Genomic DNA, 22,732 nt, shown 5'->3' on the forward strand with positions numbered 1-22,732 from the left:
CACAAAAATTTTAAAAATTCATAACTTTTGCATCAATTGTCCAATTTTCCTCAAACTTTCACTGATGTGTTCTACTAATATTGTTGTATTCTCTCAATCCTTATGTTTATGAAGGTGAACTTGTCCTTTAATGTTTTGTTTATCATAGTGTATCAGTGGAAAATTGTGACTTCTTTCCAGCGTCATAAAACAAATTTCTCACAGGAATCTTGCACAGAGAGCAACCAGAAGCCATTATTTTGTACTTTTGAAGAGTTTCTCTCCAAGTAGCAATCTTTATTTTGTTCAAATACTGACAGAAATGCAAGGATCCAATACCAACATGAACTTTAAGAGAACATAATGGCACTGTAAACACAAGATTGCTATAAATACGTCAAGCTGTCCTAACACAAATCAAGTTTCCATGTTCAAGACAGATCACAAATGATCTTAAATACTGGTAACAAATACCTCTTCTGCCTCAATAAATTTGAATCACCTTCATAATGACTAAATGTAGACATCTACAAACTGAAGCAAATGAATGCAGAACTTTAAACATTAAATCTTGGTGACACAATGCGCTACAATTCCTACCCTCGGCAATGTATCGGAAGGAAATATAAAACACATATGAAAAGGTTGAGAAAAGCGGCAAGTACCTCTAAAAGAGTATGTAGGAAACTTGCAAATGAATTCCTACATGAAAAAAAGAAAAGAAAAGAGGAGAGCCTGGGACACAAAATTCACAAAATACAGAATGAAATCAGTGTTCAATAAACTCTCATCAGTGTTATACTCTCTCTGTGAGCTGAAGAAAAGATCTTTTTTTGTTTGTTTTTTTTTTTGTTCCAAAGAGTAAATTCGCAGGCAGGCATATAAAAGAAATGGGACGGTTCAATAACAAAACTGATATGTCTAATATAGTACAGATCTTGCCGCAAGGCATTAAGAAATATAATGATGGGTGACAAGGTGCATAATAACCATTTCCAACTTCTTCTTGTTTTTTTTTTAAAGGAAAGGTGATCGGCTGAGCCGCAACCCACATAACTCCTTGGCAGCCACATTTTACCTTTAATGCAACAATGAATGAAAAATCTTAACCACATCCATGCCTAGAGTGCAGTGGTGAGGGTCATTCACATTGGGCAGCCGTGGAATACTTAACTCCCTCAAAAGTATTTGGTAATCTTGTTGGGAATCTTGTACGCAATGTCGATGATGATCCATTATTCTTATATGGGTTTGAGGGGGTTAATTATAAACAGAGTCACACGTCATTATGTGGTGGGGTGGCAGGGGGGACATTTCAAAGATACAGTTGAACCTCAGTTTGAAATGCTGGCAAGCCTAGCATGACTTAATAAACTCCAGTCCCAAATCACGCCACAGAAAACACTGAAGAAATTACTATAATGGTAGCTTAAAAGACTGAACTTCTGTCCTATCCAGTTCTTTGATAAATGGTTTATATCATTTACCTGTTACCTTGCTGTAAGGTCTTTCTCAGAAACGCAGAGTAGCAATAATTCGGACTGAGTAAAATCACCAAAACAACATGAAAACAGACTCTCCTCCCATCAAAATTATACTGGTTTGAACAGCAGATGCTACAAAATGATGAAAAACAAAATCATTATTTTTTGCAATTTTCTGAGTTGCAATCACAGCTTGTTCTGAGCGTGCGCGCGCGAGTGGGTGACACATTCGCCCTGATATTCGCGCACAAGATGAAACGTACAAAAATATTTCATACTGTAAAGACATTTACTGCTTCCAAATCACATTTGGTGCTTGTTTCCAACACAGTAAGCTCAAAGTGCAGTTTCTCTTTCCTTGTCTACCAGCGATAATCTTTCACAATATACAGCTCTACCACATTTATACTCATAACCTTTGGCTTAGTAACAAAAAAAAAAAAAAACAAGCACCAAATCCCATTGAACAAGAAATAATGCTTATTGGGAAGGAAACTACAATAAGAGCTCATAATACACTCATTGACAGAGCACTTATAGTAATCCATAACACATTATATATCTCTGTCACAAAGCAAATTGATGATTTTATCACACCTTACTAACCTTTGCTTCACTTTGGTTATTACTTCTCTCTCAGAAATTAAATTTGTAGATTTTTCATTACTTACTACAGTTGAAGAGAAATAGAGATACTACCCAACTTTGCTTGATCCACAAGAATACTAGTTTAACCTTCAGTTCTATCTGAGAAATGATTTTCCACATTTCTCCAAAGACATCAAGTCTCCATCAAGACATGGTCTTGCATGCATGCGCAACTAAATTTGAGCAGGAAACTTGTTTACTTGTTTTTCTATTTCATTGAAAGAGATTAATGTATTTTTACAAAATGGAACAAAGGTTAATTCTTCCCTCACATTAATAAAAATGTAAATTAAAAAAGAAAATCATTAAAAGGAAAATAAAAAAGCAATGGCAGGGCCCTCTCCTTGCATTTATAGATCCTGCAACAGCTTTTTGTATTTTATTTTTCCCAAAGCCGCCTCTTCAGTACATTTTACTTAAAACCTCAGATTTAAAAGCAAGTGTGGTAATGTGAATATGTCAATGACAAGGTCCTTAGAACTATCACGTGTGCATTCTGACAGTGTGCACACAATAGGTTTGCCTGGCTAAGGTCCTGCTTTTGTAGAGAGCGACAGATGAACATAACTTTAATGCTATATTCACACTTTGGCTCCCTACTTGTTAAACTTACAAGCACTTACTGCTGCTCTTTTGGTGACATCATGCCAAAGTCTAGGAACAAGCAAGTTTGCTGAGAATAAAATTCTAGAAGCAACAACAGACAACATATCATTCTGTCTCTTTCTGGTTTTTTTTTTTTTTTCATAAATAGGACAAGGATCAAAAGACCATCCCAAAAGTTTTCAAAAACGTATTCAAGATTGATCTTTAGCCTAATCAAATCACCCTGCTTACTTTTCAGCACTATCCGCTAAAGACCAACAATGAAGTTTGAAAATCAAAAACATCAAACAGTAAGAATGGCTTACATGGTCGTAACACTTCTACTGTACACTAGTTGGATTCAACTTTCAATCTCTTGTTCCTTGAACTATTTTTGTACAACCACTAAGCACTGGAATTCACATCCAATTCTGAAAGTCGTATGCTAATAAACTTCTACGTACTCCAGCCATAAAATGAGTATAATATTCATGTGCACCCAACATCTCATCTAATCTTTAGCGATGTCCAACGGTAGGTGATGCAAACGTAGGCTGCCACAGTGACATCACTCTCGCAAAGAAACCCCAACATAACATACCTGATTCTATGTTATCATGTCTACAACATCCATTGACCATCCAGTTTTGCGCCTTTTTTTGAACTACAAAGGTTTTCGTCCTCACAATATTCACAATACCACACTACACAGATGCTTTACTAGATTTGTAAATAGCTACGAAGTCACATGCAAACAGTAGACTACTGCTCGGTCCAAATGGTCGCACACCTTTTTCCCCCTCAATTTGCGTTTCTCCGCAAATCCCTCAGCGCGATTTCAAATTGTAGCAGTCACTCCAATTCACCGAATCGGCACAATCTGTGTCCTTGGGTTCGGCTTTAAGACTACACATTTATCATCTACAGCAAAGGAAGAAATGACATCTGATTTTGATGTCATCTGTCCACTGCTTTCTAATGCTTGCATGCAAAATTCTTCATAAAGCATTTACACTAAAAAGGGGGAACAAAAGTAAAATGTAGTGCAATTCTAAATGTTAATAAAATCATCAATTTGAACCAATTAAAACACTTTGTAGAATACTTCAATCCACATGGGGAAATCAACTACACGCCATCTTTAGTGGCGGTTTCTTGTTCTTTTTTCCGATGTGTCAGAAGTCGGAGGGATGGAAGAAAGAGAGAGAAAACGTGCGTCAGCAGCTGCAGTGCGCCCCCTACTGACCGCCCTTCTTTCCTCCATCGCTGCCGTCCGCGATGCCGGCGAAAGATCGCAGAGCGATGATGGCTGCGTTGTCGCGGGCCACCTCGACCGTCGCGCCGTAGGCCTTGAAGACCGAGTGGGGCTCTGTGAAGACAGAGACGATGCTCTGGAACTCCGCCTTGTTACCCTGGGGATCGAACACACACAAGGGCCATGAGGGTGAGGCAGGCATGACCAGTACTTGACTCTCTCAGTCTTCCAGGGCCCTGTTTCATAAAGCTGTTTGTAAAGTTATGAACGACTTAAGAATGACTGGTAATCAGTTCTGATGTGCTATACTTATCAGAATTTCCATAATTCAGCACAAGAACTGATCACCAGTCGTTCCTAAGTCGTTCGTAACTTTAAGAACAGCTTTATGAACCCCCCCCCCCCCCCCCCCCGGCACATACTTCTATACAATACCAATAGGATTTTGGGATGGTGGCTCTGAGAGGGTTAAAGTACTTGAAATCCCTCTGATCTCCTGGGTAAAGAAAACTTCTGTACCAGTTTGACAAGGTTAATGAAAGGACAATGCAATCTTTTAGCTTTAAGCAGTTAAATAGTGAGAGAGTTTCTGCGGTAAGTAAGGCAGTCCAAACAAGCTTTTCCATGAACCATCATTATAAAATCAAACTCCCACACTTTGAAAAGCATTTGACCATAAAAAGAACAATGTTCACAAAAATAACATATTAACTTGTAGGTGAAACCTTCCTCAGGACACTTGTCAGTAACTTTGACAGAACTATTCAGCGAATTATCCACAGAAAGTGTTCGGAGAAATTTGACTAGGAACAACTGGGTGTAACCAACCTGGTAACTACTCGGTATAATTTCACTGGGAACGCCTACATGAAACCTCCCTGAGAAGTAATCAATGTAATTTCTAACGAAATACTCCAGCAATCTCTATAAGAATTTTTCACTGTAAACTCCATGGAAACTTCATCATGTAATCTGTATAGAACTACAAGCCAAACCCTCCTTCATTACCTCTATAAAGTACTAGGTGTAATTGCCCTGGGTTATCAAACTCTAGGTTAAAGGACAAGTTCACCTCCATAAACATAAGGATTGAGAGAATGTAGCAATATTAGTAGAACACATCATTGAAAGAACACATCATTGAAATCGGACAATCCGTTCAAAAGTTATGAATTTTTGAAGTTTTTGTGCAGTAACCGCTGGATGAGAAGACTACTGCAGTGTGTGAATAACTTAGATGTCACATCCGTACAACAATATAAGGAAAATATAAAGAGAATTTCACAAAATTTCATCTTTTGAAAAAAGTACACATTCCCCCGACTCGTTACCGACAAATGTTATGGGAAATATTATTCCTCCTGCCTTTAGAAAGAGGTAAGTCAAGTGCTCTTTTATTATGCGAAAAAGTGAAAAAATGTTGAATTTTCTTTACATTTTCTTTATACTGTTGTACGCATATGACTCACAAGCTGTAGTAGTTTCCTCATCCAGCGGTTCCAAAACAAAAATTTTAAAAATTCATATCTTTTGCATCAATTGTCCAATTTTCCTCAAACTTTCACTGATGTGTTCTACTAATATTGTTGCATTCTCTCAATCCTTATGTTAATGAAGGTGAACTTGTCCTTTATTAAAGGCATGGCATAGTTTTGGTTGAGACCAAACTTCAGGTTTCTAGCATTTTCAGGTGAGATAATGAGAAAACTCTTGTGAAATATGAAAGAACATGTCAATCCAAGAGGGATTCCACATTTACCTGATGAAAATTGTTTTTGAAATGGCTGAGATATCCAAAACAGAGCAATCCTAATAAAACTTAAGGTGGGACCCCCTTTCATTAGGATTGCTTTGTGTTACTTCGTTTTTGGATGTCTCAGCCATTCCAAAACCTGATTTTCATTCAATAAACTTCAAATTTGTCTTAGAATGGCATGTTCTGTAGCATTTCATAAGTGGTTTCTTGGAATTTTGCAAAAACCTTAAATGCCCAATTCTCATTTCCACCAATACTTTACTATCCCTTCAATAACTATTGGTTTGACTACTGACCTTGGGGTAGTCGACGAACTTGATGCTGAGGGAGTTGACTTTGGCCAGGTACTCCAGCTGCTTGGTGGGCCGGGACAGCATGGGGATGGCGTGGGAGCCAGCCGTGCCCTTCAGCAGGGCCTCGGCCGTGGGCGAGTGGCCCAGGCTCAGCAGGTCTCGGGCGATGTCAGTGAGGGCCTGGCTCTTCGGCGACACCTTCAGGTTGGTGCCGATCACGGGGGCTCCCGGGGCTCGGTTCAGACCTGGGGATGGATGGATCACATGCTGAGAGATTTACAAATGTAAAGGGTGCTAGTGAACACAGCTGGTACAATGCACTCCCGTTGTCATGGGAACACGGTTATAACAAAATTCCGGTTACGACAAATTAAAAATTTAGGCTCCAACATTATCAGCTCTATGTTATTTATTGTTTACTTGTTAGTTATAACAAAATTTCAATATATAACGAAAGAAAACTACTGGTCCCGAGAACTTCATTACAACGGGAGTCCACTGTAATGCACTCTGCAATATACTAATTAGATGGAACTGGCCAAATTCATGACATGTGTACAAAATCAGAAAGAAATTCACAAAACTTTGCATACTAAAAAAAAAAAAAAAAAAAAAAAAAAAGGGACCTTTTATCTTCTTCTATCTTGTGTAGCCAACTATAAATCAGTTACAGATTCAGCAAATTAAGAGGATGTAATCATTTTGCAACCAACAGAAACACTTTCTGAAAAGTGACAAGGTCAAATGACAGAGAGATATGATCTACTCTTATTTAATGACAGAAAACCAACAAGTACAATTGAACCTCGTTATAAAGAGGCTGGATACTACAGAACCTCTCATAACAACGTGATACTGCAAGTCCAAATTCCTTACTTAAATGTATTTTTGTTTCAGTACTGTGATATAATGAGAAACCTAATATATCAAGTTGATTTTCATGGTTTTCATGTTCTCCTTATAACAAGATTACCCTGTAGTAAATTTCACACTATACAGACACCGCAGCAAAACAAACAAAATGAGGGTTACGGTATTTGATGGTTTATAAAACAAGAGAGCGAGGTAGAGAGACTAACTCTGTGCTGGCAGCTTGTGGCCTCCGGGCTGGGTAGAGTTGGCAGGGAACATCTGAGATGACTGGTTCATGCCTGGCATCATGGGCAGCAGGCCCGGCCCGAGTTTGCCTCCAGCGTTGTTACTGGTCGGCTGGCTGGCCTCCTTGATTTCTTCCTTCTTTGATGCTGTAGAAGATCGCAAAAAGATGGACATGAATGACATGTCTTGTAGTCACGTGGATATCAGCAAATGCTTGTGTTTGCTTATTTGTTTGTGTGTTTATTTGTTTGCTTGTTTGTTTGTTTTTTGGTGGTGTTTGTGAAAACAAAAGCACAAGAGAATTTTTCATTTGTGAAAATTATATACTCTGTTGACATGGAAAAAATGTGAATTCCTTCACAGATAAATCCTCTTCACAACTTTTCCTTTCATATTACATCAATTCTGTTCAGTTCATCCTGGAAAAAACAAAACAAAACAACTTTTCTTCTATCAAAACTAAAACCTACATTTACACAAAAAAAGATACAATGAAAGACAAGACCTGAGAATCACCTACAACGAAGTGTTTTGTACATGAAAAGGTATGAAATGTAAATCTACCAGGGCCTGAATTCAGACTAATGCCTACAATCTGGTATTCCTGATAAAAGCACATTGTCATAGTAAACTTTGAATAGATTGGTTGGACTGCTTGCATGCAAACAATTATTAATAGTCCAACATGCCTTCATCCTTCTTTCGCAAGGACTGTTAGGTGAGAGTACCTTCCTTACCTTGTTTCTGCTTATCTTCCTTGAAGGTGACTTTCCTGTCAGATTCTTCAGTTATCTGTGCAGATCAAACAAGAACAAAAAAGACACATAACCATCTCTGAACTTTCCCTGCAAAATCTATTGATACTGAACACTGCATGGTCTTTCCATTTGATGATAGATTTATTAGAGTACATGCACTTTTATCATACATTTATGATTTTCTTTGATGGACTGTAACATAACTACCTTCACTCATATGATTCCATCAAAATAATCACTACCACCATACTAATTATTATCATTATTACCCTTACTATCATCATTTTACAATCATCATCATCATCATCATCACCATTACCATCATCATCACCATCATCATTACCATCACCATCATCATAATCATCACCATCATCACCATCATAACCATCACCATCATCATCATCATCATCACCATCATCACCATCATCATCATCACCACCATCATCACCATCATCACCATCATCACCATCATCACCATCATCACTGTTATCATATTTGCCAACCACATATTTGCTACTTTTCATAAGATTTTGCTGTGAATTTCTATTGTGGACACACCAGGTCAGCTGTGCAATTACCACCACTCTGCCCCCCCCCCCAAAAAAAACCAAACAAACAAACAAACAAACAAACAAACAACAACAACAAGGTTTCTCTTCAAATTTGAAACATGGAGGACTTTTATCTGTTGTGAAAACCAGCAGGAAGCAGGACACAAACCTTGGCACCGGTCTTGAGAGCGGACTTGGACGGCTGGGCGTTGGATGTCAGCATCCCGTTGGTCTCTCTCGGTGTGGGGGCGTACCCCAGCTCCTTCAACATGTTCTCTGCCGCCTGCTTCTTGGCTTCCTTCTTTGTCTTCCCCTTACCGGTGGCCGTCTTGGAGGAGGCAGTCACCTAGGCAACAAAAACATATAGCACACAAAAAGTTATCAAATGCTAATTACAGTCAACCTTGCCTACACGTCGAATCTGTCTGTACTGAAGAAACAGCTCAGACGTCAAGAAAATTTGACTTATGAAGGATTAAAATCAATAGAATATTTCGAAAAGAGGAACTGAAAAGACCTTTGACTTATGCAAGGTCGACTTAAGCAAGGTCATCACCCATCATTCTCATAGTCATCAGAAACATTGTTGTCATCTTCAAGAGAATTGTGCTTGAATGTACCAACAATCAACTTCTATAAATGGATGATAGGCCAAGAGTGCATCACCTAATGAGGTTAAGTCATTAGGCCCTCATTTGCTCGAACACGTTAATCAAAACTGAAGGTACCAAACTAACAAGGGAAGATTGGTGCTGACATAGCGAGGTCAATTTTCAAGGTGATGAACTTAATGTGTAGTAAACTATGACTCGCGTCATGGCAAGTAACACAGCAACAGACCTCGCGATTTCTCAGTGGGTTTGTAGTTATGGAATCAATCCTTGAATATATCACTTTTCATTGGGAAATAAGAGGCTTGAAAATGTGTAGCTGAAAATGTGACTGGGATTGGGAAATGATCAGAAATTCTTTACAATGGAAACTACTCTAGGAGGTCTCATGAACACAGAATGAGAGGAAGACAAGAGAAAGAAGATAAGGTGTCTGTCCAGACGGACATACCTGGATGGTGAATTCCCGTCTGCGCATCACGTGGTGACCCGCCCTCTCGTTATACGGCCGCTCCTCCACCACAGAAAACTCTGGCTCCCTCTCATTCTTAGCCTACAATGGCAGAACAGTAAGAAGAGATGAAAACGAAAATATGGAAAGAGATCAGCAACAGAAAACTTTGACATTCTGATGATAAACAAGGCACAATTTCCTTCTCTTTCCTACCGTCATCTCATATTCACTGCATTCACACTGGGTCCAGCAGCACAGGTCCTGCAAGTTCACACTAGTCCTGGAGTTCACACTACGTCCTGCAAAGTCATGTGCTGCAGGACTCTGCCCTCAGACTTGAGCTCGTTGAGTCCGAGCTTGTTGGGTCCAGGGACAAAATTTGAGGGAAGAGTGACCCGTTGTGTTCATAATGTGCACATGTGCGAACTCTGGTGTCAAATGGTAGGACTCACACAAAATCCTGATTGCCCTTGTAGCATGGGGACAGCTAAGATAGCAATGTGGACGGTAAGTTGTAAATAAAAATAAATAAAAATAAATAAAAATAAAAGATCTCTCCTCACTGTCCCCACCAGGTGAGACCTATTGAGAGTACAAGGATTGATTAAAAAAAATCTCTTCTCAAGTTTCTCTATCTTCAAAAGAACATGGGAACACATACTGAACTTTGACCTTTGAACTATTACCTTTCACACAGTCCCCTGGCTACCTCACAATTTCCTTAAATCGGCTGACCTGTCTGTCTTACTATTCACATGTATATGACTTGGTTGAATGAATACCTGGAGAATCTGGACAAGTCTGCTGACAGGGTGTAATCCTGGGGCCCCAAAGTTGGGGTCCTGCGGGGGAGTTTTCTGCAGGGACTTGGGCTTCTTCTTCTTGCTCTGGCCGGCCCACTGGGGGTGCATGCGGTGGCGCACCGGCACCTTGGTCGGCACCGCGGGGAGCGCCTTCAGCTTGGGTATCATGAGCTCGGCGGCCCGGCGCTTGGCCGCCTTCTTGGACGACCCCTCGGCCTCGGTGAGAAAGTCGCCGACGCAGCACTGGATCTTGAAGATCTTGAGGTGGGGCTGACCACTCTCCTCCAGCACCTGGGGGGTGGGGTGGGGGGGGGGGGGTGAGGAAATGGGTGGGGAGGTGGGAGGAAAGGAAATGGGTTTGAGGGGGTCAAGGGATGATAAGAAATGGGTTGGGATGGGGAAGAGTGGAGGAAAAGAAATGGGTTAGGAGGTATGGGGCATGTAAACACAAGAGGTCAGTTGGAGCAGATCATAATGTGACCCTGCTTTACAAATCCCACTAACTTTCACAAAAGGCTGATTTAAAGGGATGGTACATTATTGGTGGAGATGAAAATTGGGCTTTAATTTTTTAGCGAGACACCAAGAAAACATTTATGAAATACATCCAAAAACAAAGTAAAACAAAACGATCGTAATAGAATGTGGGTCCCACACTTTATTAGGTTCGCTCTGTTTTGGATATCTCGGCCATTAAAAAAACCAAAAACAATTATCATCAAATAAACATTGAATCCCTCTTGGAATTACATGCTCTTTCATATTTCATAAGAGGTTTCTCACTATCTCACCAAAAAATGATAAAAACCTGAAGTTAAGGCTCAATCAAAACTATACGATCCTTTTGAAGTATGCCTCAGAATACCATATTGGGGGAACTCTCTTGAATTTTGAATTTCTTGGGTTTGTCCAGACAGTAACAATATATTAGAAATATTCAACATATTCGGCGCATTCAGTAGTTATTCTGTAACTCAGATGCGCTGAGTATCTCCATTTATGAAGCTGCATCACAAAATCAATTCGACTTTTAAATGCATTCTTATCGGGCATGTGCACTGGACATTTCTAATTTTGCTTTACCTTGAAGACGACATTCAGGTCGTGGACATTGGCCGCTTCATAGACCAGACTGATGTCAGATTTCACGTTGTTCTCGTCCCCGCTGGTTGTGTCCCCATTGCCATCGATGGGGACGTTGGTCGTGGTGGCCTGGTCAATCTTGACCAACGAGGGCTCATTCTCGAGGGAGCCCAGCGCCTTGAAGGCGGCATTTTGGCGGGCCGCTTTCTGGTTCTTCCCTTCACCGACAAACTCACGGTCACCAACAGTGACTTTGACAAAGTGGGTGAATGGCCGCGGGTATCTGTAACAGTAAATTGCATCAACATAGAGCGCATGATACAATAAGAAACTATCCATGTTCTTTCTTTGAGCAGTTCAGTAATTCAGAATAAATAAACAGACAATTTGACAGTCGTTGCATCACCATACGATTCAGATTCAGCGGTTAAAGGGACTGTACAGTACTGGTTGAGGTGGGGATTCATGTTTTGAACATTCCTAAGTGAGATAATGAGAAACCTCTTATAAAATATGAAAGAGCATGTAATTTTAAGAAAAATTCGTTTATTTGATAAAAATAGTTTTTCAAATGGCTGAGATACCCAAAAATGTGACAATAATAAAAGGCGACAGGCCACACCTTTTATTAGGATCTCTTTGTTTCACCTTGTTTTGGGATATCTCAGCCATTTCAAAACCGAATTTCATCAAAAAAAACTTTTGATACCCCTTAGAATTGCATGCTCTTTGACATCTCATAGAGTGGTTTCTGAATATCTCGCAAAACGTTAAAAGCTAAATTCTCGCCTCAACCATAACTGTACACACCCTTTAAGCAGTAGCACTACAATCATGAGGCTAACATTACATTTGCTGTACGTCATTCATAGGGATCTATTCACATGGGAGTGAAAGGACAAATATTCCAAATGAAGGGAATTCACAGGAATGGAAGTTGCAGCTCAATGTCTCACAACAAATGTCTTCCTAATCATAGAGGAAGCTAAGAATCACACAATTTGGCAGAAATGTCTGCATTTTCCTCCACTACCTATGGCAGATCACTTGTAAGGAGAAAAACAAATGTCAAAAGGCCATCAAGACATGAAATATCTGAAGAAAAACAAAGTTAGCTTTAGTTAAAAAGTGCTCATCACTCGGAAGAGCAGTCTTCCATGATAGCCATATGGCCCCTAGTTGGTGTTCTGTTGCTAAGGGATACCATCACTCATGAGCAGGTCACCATAGGGATCTGAGATCCATCTTCCAAAGTTCCGTTGCTATTTGTTAGTTACACTGACTACTAAACGTACCGGGGGAAGTAGGGCCGGTGGTGGTGGTTGGCGTAGGGGTGGCCACCTTGTTGGTGCTGGTGGTGGGGAGGGACTTGGTGCTGCTGCTGCTGCTGTTGCTGTAGTTGCTGCGATTGTTGTGGTTGTTGTGGCTGCTGCGGCAGTCCACTGGGGCTGGGAGGCTGGACAGGCGGGGCCCCGCCCTGCTGCTGCTGCTGTGGTGGTGGTGGCTGTTGCGGAGATTGTTGCGGGGCTTGTTGCGGAGTTGGCTGTGGTGGCTGTGTCTGAACCTGCCCCTGTTCCTTCATTCCCCCCTGTCCCTGGGCAGACAAACCCCTGGGCTGTGTGGCATTAGCTGACCCCTGACCTATGTTTTAAACCGGTGACACAGATATCATCACAATCTTTGTTTGCACAAAAAATGCTTACTCTTTTGTTCATGACTGCCTATCATACTCAACCTAACAGGGAAGGTAACTCATGGCATGCATACATTGCGTCATTTTAAATATTTTCCCCTCTTTTCTAATGATACATATTCTTCAGGTTCATTTCACTATTTTCCTGTGAAATGATGAACTCTGATTCTCTTGCTGATCAATCAAATAAAGAATAGCAAGCTCTTATTTCAGCAGTTTAAGTGAAACCATGAATGAAAAAAATAAATAAATAAAAGAATGACATTCAGAATAGTTGGTTGGATTAATGGATGGATGACTGAATGAATGAACATACAAATAAATGACCGACAGATGAATGAACTTTCATTCTACCAGTTTGATTCTTAACATGACTAAACCAATGAACGAATGAAAATGACTGAATGAATGGATAAATGGATGATAAATGAATGAATGAATGAATGAATGAGTGAATGATAAATAAATGAATGAATGAATGAATGAATGAATGAATAAACTAGAGAAGCACTCTGAGAGCACAGACCTCCACCAAGCATGCAAATCATTTTCACCACTGATCTTGTTCTTCCATGGATTTCCACCCATACGTACTTATAGCATTGTGTGCTGAAAGTTGCCTGATTTCCCAATATAGAAGCCTTTGTTACGTCATAAACCCTCAGCTGCATGGCGCGCCTCACCCCAGCAGAAACTAGAGCACGCACTTTAGTGCGCGCAGGCAAACCTCAAATACGCGCAGCCTGAACTCCCAAGTTCATTGACCCTACCTGCCAAAATATCAAAAATCCTTCATAAATTCCCCCAAAATTCTAGGATCACTACCAAAAGTTAATCGTTTGTTACTTGTGTCATTCTCAACCTTTCCTGCAAGTTTCATCCCAATCCGTTAACTACTTTTTGAGTTATTTTGCACACGGACAAACTAACTAACTAACTAACAAACTAACTAAATAACTAACGAACGAACAAACTAACCAACTGTAACGAAAACATAACCTCCTCCCTTGGCGGAGATAATGAATGAATGGATGAATGATTTAGTGATCTAATCTCTTACCATGCTGCTGTTGTTGTTGCTGCATGGGTGGTGGGGCCATGGCAGGTGGGCCCGGGGGATGGAACGATGGCCCTGGCTCCGGATGGGGGTGGGGCCCTTGGTTCTGCTGGGACGACGGAGGGAGCAACCCCGGCGCCATGCGGGGCATGCCTTGGTTTGGGTGTGGCATCCTGTGGTGCTGGTTGCGCGGCCCCCGGTAGCCGCCATAGTAGGGATGAGGGGGTAGGGGGTTGAGGGGGATGTAGTGTACGTGTTTGCCCGTCTTCATGGCCAGGCTGTTGAGCTTAACGGTGGGAGTCATGGCGTCGGCATTGGGGCTCATATTCCTTCTCTTGAATTTGGGGGGATTGTTCTGCTTGCAGATAAATAAAAGACGAGAGGCAATGCAAGTATTTCTTTTCCCTTCACCTCTAATACTATCTCTCTCTATTTTTCTATCTATCTACTGCTGCAGCTGCAGGAAAAGTCTTTATGAGACAATGTGAGAAGTATTATGGTAAAGTATATCCCTAGATTGCATTTCATTTCAAAATCTAACAGATCAATATCAAAACAAGTCAAAGAAATTACAGTTTATCCATGAATGGACAAACCTCACAAAACACATGTGTAACACATTCTACTTGTATTCAAACCATACTGGTTTTTGCATGGGAGATTCAAGTGCGATAACATGGTAAGACACAGGTAATTGTCAGCAGAGCTTCTATGGTGCACACAATTTGTTACACTCAGAACACACAGAGTTTTTCTTTCAGATGTATGGCGGTCTAGAATCGAGGTTAAGCTACGCTACAGTGGCGAATGCAAGACAAGTCAACTGTGCCTGCACATCTCATAATGTGGTAACAAGAATGTAATGTGCATTATTGTTGGTCGGTGTATCACTGCATGCATTGGGAATTGCACGCTTGGCAAAAGACTGAAAGGGTTACTGCTGCCAGTTTGCAGCAGTAGTTTGCTGGTGAGTAAGACATACTTGGTTACTTTTTTGACTAGTGTCCTCTTAAAGGACAAGTTCACCTTCATAGACATGTGGGTTGAGTGAATGCAGCAATATTAGTAGAGCACATCACTGAGAGTTTGAAGAAAATCGGACAATCCGTTCAAAAGTTATGAATTTTTGAAGTTTCTGCTCAGTCATGGCTGGATGAGGAGACTACTATAGCTTGTGATGTCACATGAGTACAACGATACAAAGAAAGTATAAAGAAAATTCAACATATTTTCACTTTTCTCGCATAACAAAAGAACACTCGACATCTCTCTTTCAGAAGGCAAGGGGAATAATATTTCCCTTAACATATGTAACGAGTCGAAGAAATGTGCACTTTATTCAAAAAACAAAGTTTTGTGAAATTCTCTTTTTATTTTCCTTATACCGTTGTATGCATGTGACATCATACACTGTACTAGTCTCCTCATTCAGCAGCAATTGCGCAGATGCTTTAAAAATTCATAACTTCTGAACGGATTGTCGGATTTTCCCCAAACTTTCACTGATGTGTTCTACTAATATTGTTGCATTCACTCAATCCATATGTATATGAAGGTGGACTTGTCCTTTAATTTCATGAAGGGGACAAATTACAATCAAGAAAAGGGGTGGCAAAGTGATACAGGTCATAGTCCTAGAACCAGCAACAGAACTCACTCTGGGGATGGGATGGGGCAAGCCACACTTTTCGAGGGCCTGGGCCGCGGCGGCGTGCTGGGCCTTCTTGATGCTCGGGCCCGAGGCTTCGTAGGTCTGGGTGCCCAGGGTCAGGCAGACGGTGAAGATCTTCTCGTGGGGCGGCCCCCGCTCGTTGGTCAGCTCGTACTTGGGCTGCAGCTTGTTGAAGCGTGCCAGCTCATTCAGCAGGCACATCGGAGTCTTCTCTTTGGTATTTGCCATGTTGCAAGAGGGATCCTGCGGGGAAAAATTGGGGGAGGGGAGAGAGGTCATGGACTCTTCAGTCAAAACTAGCGTTTAGACACTTAGCAATCTGTTCAACTTCAGGCACAACGAATCCAGATTAAGTGGCAGGCCTTTACAAACTTACTTCCCACTTGCCCAAATGGGTACTATGATAAATGCTATCACATTAACCAAGCAAATAAGTTTGCAATAACTACCATTTAAGTAACAAACTTTTTAATGAATCCAGGTTTAAGTGATATGGTACTTACAGTTCATGGTATGTCATATTCTTTTACCCAATATTGTCAGCATGAGTTATTTTATGAGTGCATGGAATATTGGAATGGATGATTCACCTGCTGTGTGGGCCCCTCGGTGGCGTTGTCTCCACCACCAGAGGTCGGCACGGCACCACGGCTGGGGGCGGTGTCCTGCCGAGCCGGGCCCGAGGGGGCCCCGTTGGAGGCTGCCAGCATCTGGGCCGAGACGGGGAGGATGCCCGCCTGCCGGCCCGATGGGTGGGCCTCCAGGGAGACGGAGGAGGACGCAGCAGCAGACTGGTTTGCAGAGAGAGACAGCGACGTTGCCATGGTTGCAAGCTTTGAAGCGTTCCTGTATCAGCCTCTTTTAAGGGGGGGGGGGGGAGGGGGGAGGGAAGGAAAAGGAAGCAACAATGAGCGAACTGTAAAATGCATGAGAGGACACCAGTCACTATCACGATACAGAGCGGAAAATCAGAATCGGCACCTACACCAAGGTTCGACCAAGAGCAAAAATACATAGGTTTCTATAGGATGTAAGCAGGGGGTCGAATTTTGAACAGCATTGTGGTTGAATCACGGGTGGCTTGTGTTACTGCAGAATGTCCATTTTTTTCTGTAACCAATTGACATCCAAGTTAAAAATCCACAAAGCTAATGTTTCAATAACAAATTCTCGCTCTCTATATCTATCCAGCCAACTTGCATACCCCGATGGTAACATAAGTCATCACATTTGCTGGCTATTTTCAGCAGAACATGCATCTCTGCCGAGCACGTACACACGTACACAATCTGCATGCACTCAGAAATGATTATCGATTACTGTAATAATTTCCTTATTTACGGACAAATTGGCATTGAAATGATATCGAAGAGAAGCTGAAACGTGAAAATATAACACTGTTGCCAAATTTCTAAGTCTAGACTACTAGAGTAAAAGTTTTCGGACACTTAACCTGTTGAGGACGGACTGATTTTGCTTCAACACGCATTTCCCATAGATTATCTAGACACCTGCCCGAGTATACTCGGGACTCGTCCTCGACGGGTTAAGCTTTTCTGCAATATTTGTTCAACTCAAATAATACACATAAAATTATACCTATGAAGGTCATAACAATGTATGTTAAATATACCAAACCACTTTTTTCTCAATATTGATTTTGTTCAATACATCATAAAATTTTACAAAATCCCCAAATATTATCACATTGATAAGTCCCCATAATTCGGACATGCGCAATGCGCGTTCTATGTCAATATACACATACAAGGCCGCTGAAAAATGAGTACCTTGCTGGTGCAAAGTTGCATCATCAGGGACGTTGCGGCGCCTGTTCATGTCTGAATTCTGGTGACTTAGCACCTGCATTCAGCCCTGTACATTTATTCACTGCATTGGCACGTACAGACATTTGTTTTTCTTTTGTGTTTTTGTGGATCACTGAGCTTGCGATAAGCAAAAAAATCTTGCAACATAACAGCATAATTTTTCAATTTTTAGCGCTTTTTTGGCGACCCTGGTTTTAACATGGGACAAAATTTGTGTGCGCTTGGAAAAGTTGCGTCAATTCTGCATTTTTGATGGCGAAATAGAAGTAGGTTCTATGGGATTTAAGATGGATTTTTTTGGAGGCGACTCAGGCACATTCCTGTGGTGAACGAGTGTGCCAGTAGACCCTATGTGAAACGATGTGATATGCGTGTGTTGTGACAGTAAAATTTGCCGGCTTGTGATGAGTAATACGTGTCCAGATTCTCCACGATCAACTATCCCCCGTTGAAAGCTGCGAAAAGATAGCCGGGCCGCTGATTGGCTGATCGCCCGGCCGTCCGCTTCCCTGCACAGCGCAGTGTGCGAGATTCACTACTCCATGGATCTGTGTGGTGTACACAATGCATTGCACTCAACATGCGTGCTTGCCTTCGTGTTATGTAGCGGTTTAATGGCGGCGACCTTGCTGAAGAGCTCCCATCAGTACACAACGCTACACAAACCATACAATATGGCGACCAATTTGCATTGTGGTGTTGAGCTTCATGTGTGTCGCTCCACATGTCGCTACCATACATATCGCATGTATTGATACACACACACCAACGAACACATCGAACAACTTCACAAATTCACACCTTAAAATCATGTAAAAATATGACTTATCAAATCTCAAACAGAACGATAGCTTCACTGAATACATGGTTACACCGAAGGAGGAAAATATTTTGCCAAAAGTCAAAAATTTGATGTAAATATGCCAAGTTTGGTATCAAACTGTTCGGCCGATCGCGCTGGAAATCGTCGCACACATACAGTTAAACTCGCCTAAGTCGACATCGCATATGTCGAATAATCGCGTAAGTCGATGATTTTAAAAAGTCCCGATTTTTCCCCATTGACTTACGTGTAATAATTCACTCACAAGTCGAATTTTGTAAGTCGAATACTCGCCTAAGTCGATGAAATTCCAAGAACACTTTCACGGAAAAACCATTAAATTCACTGTGCCTAAGTCGAATAATAAGATTTTATTGTGCCATAAATCACTGTCAAAATCACGAGACGCCAGTTTTTGTTTACATAAGAACTAGCCCGACCAGACAGGTGACAAAAAATGATCTAAAGTATCAAAATTCAAAGCGATCGCATGCAATTGTTGAACTCTCTTCGTGTTTGGAGGTCCGCTGGTACAGCCCACAGAGTTCTGTGGTACAGCCCTGTCGCGCTAGCGCTACGTACGTACGTACAGCGCGACTGGGCTGTGTATAGTCTGTGTATGTTTGCAGTCTGCGCTGTGCAGTGGATGGATGAAGCTGCTGAGTTTTCAAAGCTACGGGCACAGGTAAATCAGAAGTACATCTCTGCACGCATTTCAAGCCACGGTTTGGTAAACTGGAATCAATCACTGCTCAAATATCGTTCATATTCACTTCCCCAAGGTTTAACGAGGGTGTAAAGTAATCCGACCTGTGCCAATGCTAATGCACTGTCCATGCAAAGTTAGCCGCGGCCCTGCCGGGCGACCCGTAGCTGCGGCACACCTCTCCAGCTCTCGGCTCCAGAGTAGACAACATACGTTTGTACATGTACATTATACATAATGTACGTGTGGTTTGACTGTTGTTAAGTCGATTTTTTTCGACTTACACACAAGTCGAAACTCGCCTAAGTCGATGTGTTTTGCTCAGTCCCGAGAAGATCGACTTATGCGAGTTTAACTGTATGTTATCACGTTGTGGGAAAATATGTAAATGACAGGAGTGAAGAGCCAAAAGATGATGCAGCTTCGATGTAGGGTAGCTCCTGATTCATGAATGAAAAATGACCCCATTGTGATGCGTGCGAGGGCAGTAGCGAATTGCGCATGCGCGGTGTTCAGGGCACAAGCCATCGTGTTCTGGAGGCCAGCCGAAAACTGGGGGCTTATCTCTAACATTAGAGCCATTTCAAGGTGAAAACAGTGTGTGTGGCCCCTAAACCATGTAAACATTGCTTAATGTTGTTAATCCCAGGATTGATTGGTGAACGTTACAAAAAATATATATAACTAGTTATATATGTATACAGACCATGGCATGGTACAAACATACAAACAAAATGCAGTCGCCTATTACCAATTAGGCAGTGTATACAACCACACGCGTGTGTCTTTACCATCCAGCCACACGAGTGTGGTTGTAGCCATGGCCCAAAGTGCTGGATACAGCCACACTCGTGTGTATAATGTACTGTACTATGTACATATCCACAAACGCGTAGCGGGAATGTGTGTGTGGCGCTGGCCGGCCACATCAACACGCGATCATGCACCACTGCAAAGCAATGAACATGAACCTGCCTCCTAGATTAATCCCATTTAATATTATCACACCATCTAGACAAATTTACTTTTTTTCATTTTTAACTTAATTCTCATTTTCTTGATTTGATGAGGTAAATTAAAAGTTAATTGATTTTGATACATCGTGTCGTTATTGAGACTTCGCCTTCGTGTCGTTCGTTCGGGTACTCGCAAATCGCGCATCCACGATCCAGCGTACACACAGGCAGCCGGCGCGCGAGTCCGGGTCCCTCCTGGGGCAGGCGGCACAACTGCGCTGGCTAGGCTGCAGCTGCACTGAGCGATCGCTAGCACACCACCAGCAGTTTAGCGATGTCAATCCAAAGTCCCCCAATTTAGCGGCAGTTGTAACTTTGCTATTAATTCTAAACCCATCATATCAAGCAAACAAGATGAGAATGGAGCGAAAAATATATTTGTAAAATAACAATATTAAAAGGTATGAAAATGAGGTTACTTTCATCACTTTGTGAGCAAGCTGATTGTGTGGCGTTTACGTGTTTAACATGCACGCACGGTGGGCGATCATCTTCTCCGTACCGTGTGTGTACATTGTATCCCTATGTACATGTACATTACACACAAGTGTGGCTGTATCCAACGACTCGGGCCAGCGTGTTCCCCGCTACGCAATACAGTATAAAGCTCCGTGTGTGTGGATATGTACATTTGAATACACACAAGTGTGGCTGTATCCAGCGACTCGAGCCATGGCTACAACCACACTCGTGTGGCTGGATGGTAAAGACACACGCGTGTGGTTGTATACACTGCCTACCAATTACTTTACATGCTGCTGAGTGATGTAATTTATTATTTACACAAGGAATACAGATCCAGATCCAGATCCAGATCCAGACAGACGGCGGTCGACTGCGCCGTCCGAACCGTCGCGTACCGCACGCACGCCGTTCTAACTTCTAACGTTAGACAGTAAAAGACTGCACTGCAGTAAAAATACTAAAATGCCAACCCACGAAATGACCATGTGCGTGGGTCCATATCATTCATCATGCACAACATTCAACCACACCGTGCACCGAGGGTCCGTAATAAACACATGGACGCATGAGTGAACGTTCTCAGGAACCTGCTGGTAAGCTGGTCCAACCGGAAATGTGCTGCGAGCAAAAATACTCACTTAACGATTACTGGCCACCAAAACTTGTAACCACTGTATCTGCAAATCTGTCCTCTGTCCTGGAGAGGGCTTTACAACCAAAACATCGGCAAACGCTAAAGAAAATTGGCCGCTTTCACACTACTTCTCCTTCCCAAAATGTGACAAGAATAAGCAGTATAAAATATCTGTGCCCTCGATAGGCTCGAACATCCATTCTCTCCTTTCGTTGTAACTATTGATTTGAAATAATTATCATCAACAAAATTATATAATATTAACATATTGAAAAAATATATAATGAGATTTATTGGATTATAATGCTTTACGATATTATTCATTTCTTGTAAATAATCCTTTAAGTGTAAAGTTTGCGTACTGATTTTTGTGAAAACTGAAGAAAGCGATAGAAAATTTGATACAGTTGGTACTGTGCAGGCCTATACGTCCATAGAGGTAGCGATAAAATAGATGCCCGTCTTCGCTTCAGAGACATTACTGTAGTACCCTATGCGCGAAAGCAGATTCATGAGAATAAAGGTAGTGCCTAAAGAGGGAGGGGGGGGGGGGGAGGGGAGAGAACGAGACTCATGGAGAAAGCCCAGGGGGAGAAAGACGTTGTGTTTTTATCAATTTCGAGACATTTCTTAATTTTTTTAAATCGACATCAAGGCATTTCGACAGATATATTTCATATGATATTTCTGTCACAATAGTCATGATCACATATCAGGGTTCGTCACAAACTTTTTTTCTCTCTAGTGTCCTGTTATTAAAAGGCCAGTGGCGTTTCTGGGGGGGGCAAGGGGGGCACGTGCCCCGGGCGCCACTCCTTGGGGCGCCAAAGACGAAAAAAAAGGAAAAAAAAACTGAAGAAGAAAAAAAAAAAAAAACGAAGAAGAAGAAGAAGAAGAAGAAGAAAAACTCGCCCAGACAAATCAAACAAGATTCTTGAACAAAACATGATGATGACGCGGACAAAATAACAATGTTTATTGTGTTCACACAAGAATTCCATGTTTTGTAAGCTGAAATACAAAAACTTTCGGGTCGCTCGCTGCGCTCGCTCGCCAAAATTTATCCCAAAAAAAAAGAAGAAAAAAGATAAAAACAAAACGTGACGATGACGCGGAAATATACAAATTTCGGCTCACTCGCTCGTACTAATTTAGAGTATTTTTTCAAGTCCTCAGTTTGTTGGTATAAATCGTTATCTATAAGGCCGTCACTATATCTTGATTAGAATAATTGTAAGATTTAATAAGCAAAAAATGACAAGAATTCCATCCTTTGTAAGCTGAAATACAAAAAATACAAAAAAAAATTATCCAAAAAAAAGATAAGAACAAAACGTGATGAAGATGCGGAAATATAGGTCGCGAGTCCCCAGTTTGTTGGTATAAATCGTTATCTATAAAGCCGTCACTATATCTTGATTAAAATTTTAAGATTTAATAAGCAACACAGAAAAATTGAAAAGAATTCCATGTTTTGTG

General features: G+C 41.4%; 1 protein-coding gene across 1 annotated transcript; it reads right to left on the reverse strand.

Moving 5' to 3' along the window:
- Positions 1-522: 522 nt before the first annotated feature.
- Positions 523-21,436, reverse strand: LOC140239890 (double-stranded RNA-binding protein Staufen homolog 2-like). Its single transcript, XM_072319704.1, has 13 exons — positions 21,258-21,436; positions 16,371-16,636; positions 15,766-16,023; positions 14,112-14,463; positions 12,654-12,999; positions 11,359-11,641; positions 10,255-10,566; positions 9,470-9,571; positions 8,577-8,753; positions 7,836-7,890; positions 7,080-7,244; positions 6,004-6,245; positions 523-4,108 (listed from the first exon to the last, which is right to left on the reverse strand). Exons 2-13 carry the CDS (start codon positions 16,602-16,604, stop codon positions 3,935-3,937), a joined length of 2,700 nt encoding a protein of 899 aa, XP_072175805.1. The 5' UTR covers positions 16,605-16,636; positions 21,258-21,436; the 3' UTR covers positions 523-3,934.
- Positions 21,437-22,732: the final 1,296 nt, after the last annotated feature.

The sequence above is a fragment of the Diadema setosum genome, chromosome 16, assembly GCF_964275005.1.
Source record: "Diadema setosum chromosome 16, eeDiaSeto1, whole genome shotgun sequence".
In the NCBI taxonomy this organism is placed as follows: Eukaryota; Metazoa; Echinodermata; class Echinoidea; order Diadematoida; family Diadematidae; genus Diadema; species Diadema setosum.